This window comes from Anser cygnoides, chromosome 24, assembly GCF_040182565.1.
Source record: "Anser cygnoides isolate HZ-2024a breed goose chromosome 24, Taihu_goose_T2T_genome, whole genome shotgun sequence".
NCBI classification, from domain to species: Eukaryota; Metazoa; Chordata; class Aves; order Anseriformes; family Anatidae; genus Anser; species Anser cygnoides.
Genome location: NC_089896.1, coordinates 3817403 through 3829555, shown reverse-complemented (window position 1 = coordinate 3829555; position 12153 = coordinate 3817403). Strand labels below are relative to the sequence as shown.

Below are 12153 nucleotides of genomic sequence, written 5' to 3'. Positions count from 1 at the left end.
AGCTTCGTTCAGCCCGGCCCGGTTCAGCCCAGTTCAGTTCAGCTCAGCCCAGTTCAGCCTGGCCCGGTTCAGTTCAGCCTGGATCAGCCCAGCTTCGTTCAGCCCGGCCCGGTTCAGCCCAGTTCAGTTCAGCTCAGCCCAGTTCAGCCTGGCCCGGTTCAGTTCAGCCCAGATCAGCCCAGCTCGGTTTAGCCCGGCCCGGTTCAGCCCAGTTCAGTTCAGCTCAGCCCAGTTCAGCCTGGCCCGGTTCAGTTCAGCCTGGATCAGCCCAGCTTCGTTTAGCCCGGCCCGGTTCAGCCCGGCCCGGTTCAGCCTCGCTCGGTTCAGCCCAACCCGTTTCATCCCATCCCGCCTCAGCGCCCCCCCTCTCCCCCCGCTCTCAACTCCGCGAAATCCACCGCGGGTTTTGCGAGCGGCAGCTCCGCCGCGCCGAGCCGCGAGCGGCCGGGGCCGGCCCCGCTCCTCCTTTGTGATGGGAGGGGGGGGGGGGGGGGGGGGGGGAGAGCGAGCGAGCAGGAGGGAGGAGGAGGAGGAGGGAGGAGGAGGAGGAGGAGGCTCCCGTCCGGGCCGCGCCGCGTTCCGCTCCGGGTTTGGCAGGCGGCCGCGGCGCTGGGTAAAATGGCAGCGCTGAGCCTCGTGCCGGAGTGAGCCCCGCTCGGCGCGCCCCAGCCGGGAGCTGCTCGCCCAGCCCGGCCCCGCCGCCGCTCGGCCCGGCTCCGGGCACGGCTCCCGCCCGCCCGCCCGCCGCTGCCCCCCCCCCCTCCCTCCCTCCCGCTCCTCGAGCCCCTCGTCCCGGGTCTCCCCCCCCCCCCCCCCCCCAACACCCCTCCTCCTCCTTCTTCTTCCCCCCCCCCCCACCCCCCTCCTCCTCCTCCCCTTTCTCCGCCGGCTGCAACCGAGGAGGTACAGCGGGGCCAGGCCCCGGGAAGCCCAGCCCAGCGGAGCCCTCCCCGCCTCGCCGAGCAGGCCGGGGGGGAATGAGCCCCCGCTGCCCTGAAGAGCCCGCCGCCGCCTGAGCGGGGAGCAGCAGAGCAGCGAGGCCTCACGCCGGCCGGCCAGGCAGGGAGCAGCTCGGGGGGGGGGGGGGGGACCGGGACCGGGACCGGGACCGGCCCGGGGGGGGCGGCTGGGTGGGGAGGGGGGATCATGGCTGCTCAGGTCGCCCCCGCCGCCGCCAGCAGCCTGGGCGCCCCGGCTCCAGCCGAGCTGAAGAAAGCGGAGGCGCAGCAGCAGCAGCAGCAGCGGGATTGTCCCCCGGAGGAGGCGGGGGGCGAGGCGGCGGCGGCGGCGGAGCGCGGCGGCGGCGAGAAGCAGGCGGAGAGCGAGGGCCCCCCGGGGAAGGAGCTGCAGGACGGGGCCGAGAGCAACGGAGGGGGCGCAGGGGCCGAGGCCGACCTGAAGAGCTCGAACGGGAACCCGGGCCCCAGGCCCGCCGCTGCCGCCGCCACCCTGAACAATAACCTCCCGGAGCCGCCCGGTGGCGGCGGCGGCGGCGGCAGCAGCGACGGGGTGGGGGCGCCGCAGCAGCAGCAGCCGCCGCAGCAGCAGCAGCAGCCTCCCCCTTCCCACCCGGCCGCCTTGCCCCCGCCAGCCTACGGCTTCGGGCAGCCCTACGGCCGGGGCGCCCAGGCCGCCGCCGCCGCCGCTGCTGCGGCCGCCGCCGCCGCTGCCTTCCACCAACATGGCGGACAACAAAGCCCTGGCATGGCAGCGCTGCAGAGCGGGGGCCTGGAGCAGCCCTACCCGGGGCCGACCGGAGCCCCCGCGGGGCCGCCCCCTCCCCAGAACTCGCACGGCGGCGCCGAGCACGGCTTCGCCAACCACCAGTACAACTCCTACTACGCGGCCGGCCGCAGCGCCGCTTCCTACCCGCCTCCCCCCCAGGCCTACGCCCTGAGCTCCCCCCGGGGCAGCGCTCAGAGCTCCGCCGGTGCTAAGTCCCCCGCCGCCGCCGCCTTCCAGCAGCAGCGCTTCGGGGTCATGGGGCCCTCGGCGGCCGGCGGCGGAGCAGGAGGAGGGGGCGCCACCCCGCAGCCCACCGCCACCCCCACCCTCAACCAGCTCCTCACCTCCCCCAGCTCCGCCCGCGGCTACCAGGGGTACCCCGGGGGCGACTATAGCGGCGGGCCGCAGGACGGGGGAGCAGCAGCGGCCGCAGCAGCAGCAGCAGCAGCCAAAGGCCCGGCAGCCGCGGATATGGTTTCGCAGTACGGCGGGGGCAACAGCCAGGGCTGGGCCGCGGCCGGCGGAGCCCCGCCGAGGAGCCACCACGCGCCCATGAGCCCCGGGAGCAGCAGCGGCAGCGGGCAGAGCCTCGGCAGGAGCCAGCAGGTAACGGAGGGGCCGTCGTGGGGGGGGGGGGGGAGGGAGGTGGGGGGACACGGGGGGACCCCGGGGGGCCGGAGGGGCCGGGGGCGGCTGGGGAAGGGGGTCCCGGGGTGCTGGGGGGCCGGTGCTTGTCCCGCGGGTCCCCCCCCGGCGGGCCGGCGCTGCTGGGGAGCTGCCATTGTCTGTGCTTTGCTGGCTCGCTCTAAAATGGCTGCCTCGCTGCCTTCCCTTCCTCCCTCCCCAGCCTTTGTGCGAGGCTCCCGGGGAACCGCCGCCGTCCCGCGGGCTGCCTCGGGGGGGGGGCTCCCGGTGGGGGGGGGGGGGTCCGGCGGTCGCCCCCCGGCAGGCTCGGCCCGGCGGCTGCAACCGGGGCCGGGCTCGCGGGCGGCCCGCGTGGGCCAACGCGGGGCCCCGGCAGCGCCTCCGCCGCCGGCCCGGCCCCGCGGCCCCGGTTCCCTTCCCGGGGTGGGGGTGGGGGGGGGGCCGAGCCCCCGTGCCGGGGGTCGCCGAGGGCCTGCCGGGGTCGCCGGGGCTCGGCCCGGTTCGTCGGGGCCGCGTTTCCCCGCGGGAGGCCCGGAGGCCGGGCGGGCCGGCGGCCGGGAGCGGTGGTAAACAGCTCGGTGACGGGAGTAGCGAGTGCGGATCGCTTTGGTTTGGGATTTGAATTATGGAGGTAAAATCCTTCTGTCAAAGCCAGGAGACAGTTGGTCTTAGGTTGACATCCTATCTGTGATCTGATTGGCTCCCCATCTCCTGCTCTTGGCCATTTATAATTGCCTCTGATGTAATGGTACAACAATCCTGATGAGCTCATAAACTTTTACACTCGGCTTTTCTGCCAGCCCGGACCCAAAGCGGCCCCGCCGCTCGCTTGCCTTCCTTCCTCGTCGTGTGTCCCCCCCCCCCCAACCCAGCCACCCACCCACCCCCAGCCGAAATTGGCCGTGACCTTGAGGAGGTTCGGTGGCAGCCCCGCATCCGCGGGAGCCCCGGACAGCCTGCCCTTGTTGCATTGTGCCCGAAACAAAAGGGGAGGCGATGGCATTTTGTTTGTACCTTGGGTTTATTTTGCTTGTGATGTTTTATGCGGCCTGGAATAGAGTCTGTGTTGTCGGAACAGTGGCAGGGCTTCTCTGCACAATGGGCTCGCTGTTTATTTTGGTTATGTGACTTTCCCTTTGGTATAAATGATTTCTTTGATGGATCTGAGGATGCGTTTTGTTCCTGGCTAATTTTGGCCCTTTTCAAAACTGGGGCTGTTAGGGTTCTTTGAGATACAGGTGTGGGGGTTTCTAGGGGGTACTTCAGCCTTAATAAAGGAAAAAAATGGACAAAAAAAAGAAAAACACGCCCAACAAAGCCATCAGAACCAAACTTGTGGTGGAAGCGCTGGAAATGGTCAATTACCAATTCACGTTCAGTCGGGAGCTTTAACAGAGGACAGGCCGAGGGTTCGAACCGTACGTATCGGGGCACATTTTGACTTTCTTTGACCAAGCGCTGACAGCGCCTGTCCCTCCCTTGCATTTAGAGGGAGATATGACGGGCGTTCAGGTCCTTGCTGTGGTCAGGCTCAACAGTGTCACAACTCTTTGCTTTGCGGAGGAATATAAATAGGAAAAACAAGCCTGAAAATTAAAATTATTGCTGTATGCGTAGAATTACTTGATTGCTGGAAATATGGAGGGCCAGAAAAAGTACAGAGGAGAAAGCAGTGCGGTGTATACATCACGTATTTTAGATACAGGGAAAGGAGATGCTGGTGTATAGTACCTAGAAACTTTGATTAAAACGAGGTTACTCTCTGTGTTTAAACGTGCATCCCCAGGGCCTGTCGTGGCCTCGTGCAGGACTGACAGACTTCCCTTTTCTTTCTGTGTACTTTTCTCTAACTTCAGGCCCTGGGTCAGAGACATTCGATACCACGTAGTGTGACATGCAGCCTCCAGAGTTTCCCTTCTCGCTCGGTACTTCTCTTGTGTCAGTGTGAAAACTGCTTAATTTTTGTTCCTTGATTGCTGAAGGCGGCCTCCTTCAGCATCTTGAGTTACTCAACCGCCTTTTCTGTCGGACTGGAACGGTGCCGTCCGAGAGAGTGGATCTTATCTCTGTGGTCATCGAACTGCCCGATGGCAGCCGGTGGTGAGCTTTCGGCTGTGCTGAGCGGAGATTTCAGGTCCTCGGGAATACGTTCGTGCACACCTGCGATGCAGGCGTAGAGGAGCCTCGGACAAATGTCACGGATGCTAGGGTGGTTATTTGAAGGGACTTTCTGTATCCTGACAAATTTAAGCCTAGATAAAATGTCTGCTAAAATAACGATGTCTGAACTTTTCAAGCAGGGGTTTTAGGAGGCTGTGTGTCTGACAAAAGCGTACTTCTGACAGCGTTCTGGTACAATGGGGGATGTCTTTGGATTGCGTTTTTGTCCCGGAAAGTGAAATTGACTTGATTCTGGGAGCTGTTGATACATTGTATATCAATATCTGAGCAACTGGTCTCATTAATTGGAATTATTAATGAATAGCTGTTCTGAGGATTAGTTTGACTTCAGATAGTACAAATAGCGTATAAAAAGTAACAACTCCCACCCTGAAAGCCAAACCCCCCCCCCCCCCCCCCCCAATCCTTTTTGCATGAAGGATTAGTGGACTCAAACTGACAATTCCTTTTTTCTCCTGTAAAAAGGAAAAAGGCCTTTCATCTAGCAGGATGCAAAAAGCTTCCACCTGTCTTCTGAGCTGCTCACGAGAAACGGTTAATTAATAATGATAATACTCCATTCCAAGTAACAGCCTCCTTCAGGTGTCTGGCCTGTTAAATTCCCTCAGTTGGAAGGATTTAAAGCTCGTGTCCTTTCTTTGTCTTGTGCAGCGGAGAACAGAGTGGGTACTTAGCCCTAACTTCTGAGGAATTGTAGGGGAGCAAGAGGCGAACGTAATTCATCTGACCGTGCGCTACAAAGAGAGGCGTCTCTTGGTGCAGGCCTGGAGAAGGTGATGTGGGAAGAGCGCGGGGTTCCTCCGCTGAGGAGTCTTTGGGGTAGTTAACCTGAGGTTTTGGGGCTGGGAAGCCGTACTGCACGGCGAAGAGAAGTGCCTTCAGTTCTCCGCACGTGGTAGGATTTATGAATGATGCCATGAGGGGAGTTTCATCACACCGCTCATCAAGAAAGACGAAGTAAATTCTGGCGTGAAAATTGTTTTGGTGGAACGTTTCCTGTAATAAACTAAGAGCATAATCACTTGATGGAGATGGTCTGTAGCCCTCACGGACCTTTGCTCGCTGGCTGGCCGCAGGAGCGCGGTGCTTCCCGAAGCCCCCGTAAGATAGGTGTGCCCTGTGTTTGTAGGGACTGGGACAGAGGTATAGGGGCTTTGCGTCTGTTTCAGCTGACCTTTACAGCTGGGAAACGTGGAGTAGGGTCAAGAGATTAGAATGCCTGCTTTTACAGAGCGTGGGATGAGAAATCTGTGGTTTTCTGTGGGAATGACTCGTAAGAAACCAGGCTTGGGATCTTCGTTTTCAATTTTTCCATTTTACTAACAGCTCTGTCGTGCATTTGTTTCCACTTCCCTTCAGAGCGTGTAGCCGTGCTTAATAACGAGCTGGCTCTCCCAGCGTCTTGGGACTTAAAGGAAACTGCTCAAGAGAAAGCACTTCCCTCCCTGTAAGAGGTGGGCATTTCTCGTGGCACGCGCTTTCACTACGGCAGACGACGTCTCCTGTAACGGGAGATGTTTTCGGATTGCATTAAACATCGGCGCGTTGGATAACCTCCCCGTAGGTGCACTGTCGTCTCCAGGCCGCTATTGTAAGTTCAGAGAAGTCAGTTTAAAAATCTTATGCTAATAAAAAAACGCTCTTGGGCCCGTTGCCATACAATAGTTATGTTTTGTTGACTTAGATCTCAACTTTAGTGGTAAGCGAGGCATGAAAAATGTTGTTGAAAATATGTTTTTTAAACTAAATTGGCACCAAATGGCTCTGTGCTGCCAATGAGCTGTGATATCTTGGAATCCGCAATTGAGACCTGGCTCCTCTTGGCTTGGAGCGCAGGGTTTTTCCTCGCTTCGCATTGTAATGTTAGGAGGCCTTGAATTGCTTGCGAGGTGCAGCACGCACGAGATCTTTCCAATGAAAATGGGGGTGCTGCATCTTCTTCTGGTGTGGGGTTCACCTCGGAATGGGCGACTTTAGATTTTCGCTGCGTTAGAAAAAGTAGAAAAATGTGGGGGTTGAATTAGGTTGTAAGAATCGGTCTAGTTAATTCTGGTGTGGACGCTGACGATCTTAGAGGCTCACTTTTTAGAGTAGCCTGAGGAAGACCAGGCGTTGTTGCCTGATCCTGTTAAACACCTTGATTTCTGAAATACCGTTGTCCTGATGCTTGGTTTTACGGTGACTAGTGTTATTTGGGCAGGATATGTGTGAGCTAGGACACGGGACGCTATCCATCAATTCTGATGCTCAACTGCAGCTTAGTTTTCCTGCCCTTAGCCCAGCTACTTTACTAGGAAACCTGGGACAAACGTGATTGTGCCGTCCTTTTTCATTTTTTCCCCTCGGTGAAACGGGGTTAGTAATGCTTGGCACCTGCCTTTTACTAAGTATAAATTAAATGTTCTGTCAGTCCGTGTTTATTAGCTGTACTAGGGGAGGGTTTCTACATCTGGTGCCTCTTGTAATCACGGTGGTGGTTGCAAGACAGAGACGTGCTTTCGGGAGGGCTGTGCATTTGACTTTTGGGTCATTTTTTTTTTTTTGGGGTGAGAACGCCTGCCCGTTTCCTAAAACTATCAGTCCAGTTCGAGTTGTTCTACTAAACTGCTAAAACTTCTCTTTCCTGATGTGACTGCTCGGCTGATACGCAGAACCTCTTCCCTGTTCTTAGGTGGTATTGGAAACAGGGGGGAAGCATGAGACTCAAATGCTGTTATATATCTGTGTTACCGGTCCCCTAAACTTGCTGTGTTCATCATTTTTTTTGGTCTCTAGTCTTATTCGAGAGCACTGGTTAATGGATATTATCTTAGAGAAGTTTTAACATGAAAACCCTATTTAAAAAACAAAACAAAACACAGCAGCTTTCCTTCAGAGAGAAACTGGAGTCTAAAATTAGGCTAAATAGTGCAGCTGTTCATTTTATCTTACTGTTACCTCATACGCGACTTTTCCACCATTTTTCTTTCTACTCTTTTCAAAGGAGCGCCACCAACTAGGAAATCCAGTTTTTACCCTACGAATCTGAATCCGTGATCTTCCGTAATTAAAATACTAGAGAAAGATGCCCTTTCCAGTTTTTACCGGGTGGATTTGAAATTCTTTGTCTAGTCAGTTTGATTTCTTTTTTGAATTGCAACTCCTGTGTGATGGATTGCTCTGGGGAAAAGCTCATCAGCATGCCGCTGCCCAATTCCTGCCAAGAATGTTTGAAACTCTCGGGCAGCAGCAAAGCAAGAAACCGAAGGCAGGCAGGCGTAAGTGCAGGGGGAGAATGAAAAAGATAAGCTGGTCGGTGTTAAAGTTGCTGTTAGGGCCACTTGCTTCCTTTTCTGGAAGGGTCCATAAAGCAGCAATAAGGGTGCAAAATAGTATCTTCCCTTTCTTCCTGGTAGGAAAAATGAAGGGTTATAGGGGAGAAATCCTGCAAAAGTTTTTTTTTTTTTTTTTTCCTGCCATGAGCTGATTTGCAGAAGTTCAGCCCTTAACTTATTAGGAGGTTACGCACGTGCACTGGTAAAACTATACTGGATGTCTGTTAGCCAAAGCGATAAACCTCCGGCCTGAAGCGAGTGACAGGTGGGATTGGAAGAAAAAAAAGCAAGTTTTCTTTGGCACACTGGACCAAAACTGACGCGTTCCGTCTGGGTCCCTGCCGTCCACCTGTTCCTGGGTGACATGAGGGAGGCTGATGATGACTTTCTGTTTTTCGTTTTAGTGGCTGGAAAAGCGGAGAAGTTGGTCACCTAACGAGAGGCCGCGCGTGTTTTCTGCAGGCTCAGGAAGACTGTGCTGTATTTATAAACCGATTCCAGTAAAATTCCAATCATAAGTTAAATGTCATCTCTGCGGGGTTGAGTGTACGCTTACTCTTCTTGAGGCTGAAATTCCGTGGAAACCGTAGGCTTCAGGCAGTCATTTGTTTTGCCCTGGTATGTAGAGGAGGAACATAAGGTCTCGCATTCTTACAGTGACTGTTTTTCAGTGGAAGCAGCCGAGACGTTGATGGGGGAAGTTGCCAAGGTGAGGCACGGAGGCTGGGACAGGGCTGAGGATGGAATCTGGGTCTTGTGAGGCTCAACCTGTGCTGTAAGCGTGAGACCGTCGTTCCTCCCCCAGTGCATGGCTTGAGCTGAATGCATCCTTAAGACCCTTTTAATGGAGTTCTGAGCTTAGAGAAGCAGCGCCTAAGCCTGTCCGCAGAGGCTCGTAGAGTGAAAGAAGCAGGGCTGGAACAGGAGGAGCTGCCTCTCTCAGGGCTGAGCTCATGTGCATATTTTACCAGTTCCTGTAGTGTGTTAATAAGATGTGATAATACGTATTAACATATGGATGAGGGAGGGGTTCCCGGTTCTTACTCCTCTGTGCACCTGCACTCAGCGTATAACTCAGCAGTTCAGTCATGCAACTTGAGCGTTTTTGAGTTTTTTTGGAGTACGTCAAGAAGAGCATTACCGTGTTTGCCGTGGCGTTCTTCCTGGAGCATTTCTGAGTTGCAGTCACAGCTCAGTAAGTATTTACACAGTGTAGGCCTGAGCTTTCTGTAGTGAAATGTAAAGGATACTGCATAATGACAGGTAAACTCAATAAAAGCTACTTCCAAATTTCACAGCAAACAATGTTTTGTATGTTCAGGGTAAAATGATAGCTGTAGCTAGAATCTAATTTCTAATCTTCTTTCTTCTTATTTTGAGGGTGAAAAAAGGGACAAGTGGGTAGGAGCAAGTCAAGAAAGGGATCGTTTTGTTCTGTAAACACTCATGGTAAAGAAATTTCTTTATGGGGGAGTGAGGTGGTGGAGAGTGTGCACGCTAATTCCTGTGAAATTTCCATGAAAAATCAGTTTGTGTAAATAACCCTGAAAAGCTACCGCTCCATTACCGTTATTGGCATTTCATGCGATAACCAGCATGTCACCCTTTCTTTAAGTTACCTATAGCAATTGAAACTCTTTCAAGGACGTATTAAATTGCTACTAATGTTTTTTTTCCCTTTTTTCCTTTTTTTTTTTAAGCTTGAGTAACTTCCTGTTGCTCTTGGACAATTAATAATATGCCTGAACTATCCCAAGAAGCTGTGTTTTAGACACGGGGAGTGGTTTTTGGAGAAGCTGCAGGAGGCCCCGACGCAGGCAGTGTCCCCTCTGTGCGGAGCAGACCTCTGCTGCTCGTTCTGCTGTGGGCTGGCCCCGAGTTTTGTGTCAGCACGGGTGTTTTTGGCCCTGTGACAAACCAGAGGGGACCGAGCAACACTTTCACATTCTTTTTTTTTCTGGCATGTGACTGGGAGGAGAGAGTGTTTCGGTGGCAGCAGCCAGCCGCTGATGTCAGACCACGGCCTAAGGTAGCCGTGACTTTCCGTCCTGAGAGATTCTGTGACTCTTCTCAAAGAGAAATTCTTGAAGTTTGGAGGACTCTGGAATTTCCCCTGGGGAGAATTACTGGGTTAAACAAGTGCTTCCCCCCCCCACATGCACTCACTTGTGAGATTTCATTCAGGTTTGACTAAGAGAAGCCCTGAAAATCACCGTTTCCCTTCTGATGTCAGCGCTGCTCTGGCAGCCTGCCTGTGAATAACTGAGCAGGAATGCTTTAAAACCTGAGCTCGGGCCACAGCTGCAGCTACACCTCCAGACGTCGCGGTGGGAGACCCGCTGTGCCCCAGCGGGGGCTGAGATTCGGGATGCGCTCGGCCCGGTGCGTAACGCCGCCCAGATTGCCGGCTGTGGGGTTTGGGCTCAGCGCTGCCCGTGTCGGAGCGGTGGTTGCAGCAGCGTGGATGCGGTCTGAGAAGCGGAAGAGGCCGGGTACCTGCTGAAAACGGCCATTCTGTTTCGGGTTCGGGGCACCGGTTTTGATGTTTTTCGGTGAGGAATGTGCGGAGCGGTCTGTGGTGCCTGCGCGTTTCGCTGTCAGTTCGTTGCCTTCGTTGCCTTTGTGGGTGACGATGGTTTTCTCACTGAGCAGAGGGCTGGATCAGGATTCAGAAGGTCATCTGGCTTGTTCTCCTGCTCCAGGGCAGGATCGGCGCTACCTAAGCACAGGGCAGACGGCGATGAAGGCGATGCAGGTTCCTCAGTCTGTTTCGGTGCTTTGTTATCCTTAGCATTGGACATCAGAAAAACAATCTACCTCAAGTCATCTTAACTGAGTATCTCTGCTTGTTCTAGTCTGTTTAGGTATTGGGATTGGAGGCGAAAGTTATATGATAACCAGCTTACAAACGTGTGACTTTTCCCCCCGTCCCCCAGTTCCTTGAGGAAAAGCTTGCTAGTTAAATTGCAAAATGTCTCCCTTTATTTCCAGATCACTGTGCTCGCTGGGACTGCGCCGAAGGGATTGGACTGTCCTGCTTTTACCACCTGAACCTCTTCCAGGGTCCCAGAGCGCAGCAGGCTTGCTCTGTACTTTTCTGGATGGGATTCTTCTGTAGTCTTGTTTTGAGTTTCATTCTTCTTAACAGTCTGATGATGGATTTAAAGTCCAAATGACTGCAGGACTATGCACCCTGTACAAGTTTAGGAGGAGAATCTGGTATTCATTAACTGTATGTAAATAATTAAACTGGTGCTAGACTAGAGGTGGTCTTTCCTCAAACATACTTCTTGTGAAATGGTTTGAAGAAAAGCTTTTACCTCTATGCAGAAGATACAATGAAATGGTAGAAGCGCTGGAATTGGTTGCAGCTTGATTTTTTTTTTTCTCTCTGAGTTAAGGATCTGACTTTGTAGCTGGCATTGCTCACCCCGGAAAAGGCTTCGCATTCAAGGCCAGTTCACTGAGCGCTGTCACGTGTTCCCGAAATGGCCTTTTGGTTGTGCTTTAGCTGCACGCGGTGTAAGGAGCGCTGGAGTCCTGCCCTTGGGGCTGGGGGAGCTGTGTGTGGGGCTTTTCTTCAAAAAAATTTTTTTTTTTTAAACAAACTCATTTGGTTGCTGTTGTGTAGGGGGCTTGTTATCGCAGTGCTTTGGAGTCCCTGAAAAGGATCCAGGACAACCGCTGCGTTTTAACAGAGTTGGGCTTTTTTTTTTTTTTAATCGTGTGGGGATAATCGTATGGTATTGTGGTAGGGAGCATTTAAGCATCTCCTAGTTTCCAGTTCATCGTGATATGCCACTGAGGCTCGGAAGTGCAGTTCTCTGCCTCTCAGAGGGGCTTTCCTTTCCCCCACACTGTAACTGCCGGATCACACTTTATTTCTGGGCACGGGCTTCCACCCGGAACAGTTTTCATCGTTGGCTTTATGAAAAATCATCTCACTGGAAATGTCAGTTCTGGTTGCCTCCGGGCAGAATTTGGCTCTCCTGGCACGGGGTGTGTTTAAGGGGGGGGAGCGACTTTAGGTAGCGAGTGCGCTGAGCCTGGATTTGGTGATCTGGGTTCCTAACAGAAATGGTCTGAAAAGCACTCATTTGGGTAATGCTTGGGAGGGAGGAGAGGCAAAATGCCTGGCTGATGCTTGTCTCCCAGTACCCACTGGTGGATGTACAAAGTAGCTGGCGAGCTCTCCTGGATTGTCCCCCCAGCCTCTACTTTAAAAATATTTCCGAGATGCTTCCGTCGGCCTTCCTGTTTGGTTCACGAGGCATGGCAGCGTTGCAAA

At 54.6% G+C, this 12153-nt stretch overlaps 1 protein-coding gene across 4 annotated transcripts in view; it reads left to right on the top strand.

Moving 5' to 3' along the window:
* Positions 1–12153, top strand: part of ARID1A (AT-rich interaction domain 1A) — a 63203-nt gene that overhangs the window by 1276 nt on the left and 49774 nt on the right. For 2 of the 4 annotated variants that reach the window (XM_066982596.1, XM_066982595.1), the window contains exon 1: positions 1084–2331. In XM_066982596.1, the coding sequence (XP_066838697.1) occupies positions 1147–2331 (1185 nt within the window). In that variant the 5' untranslated portion in view covers positions 1084–1146. Of the gene's footprint in view, positions 1–902; positions 1060–1083; positions 2332–12153 lie in introns of those variants that run through there. The other 2 variants (XM_066982598.1, XM_066982597.1) reach the window with 2 other exon arrangements.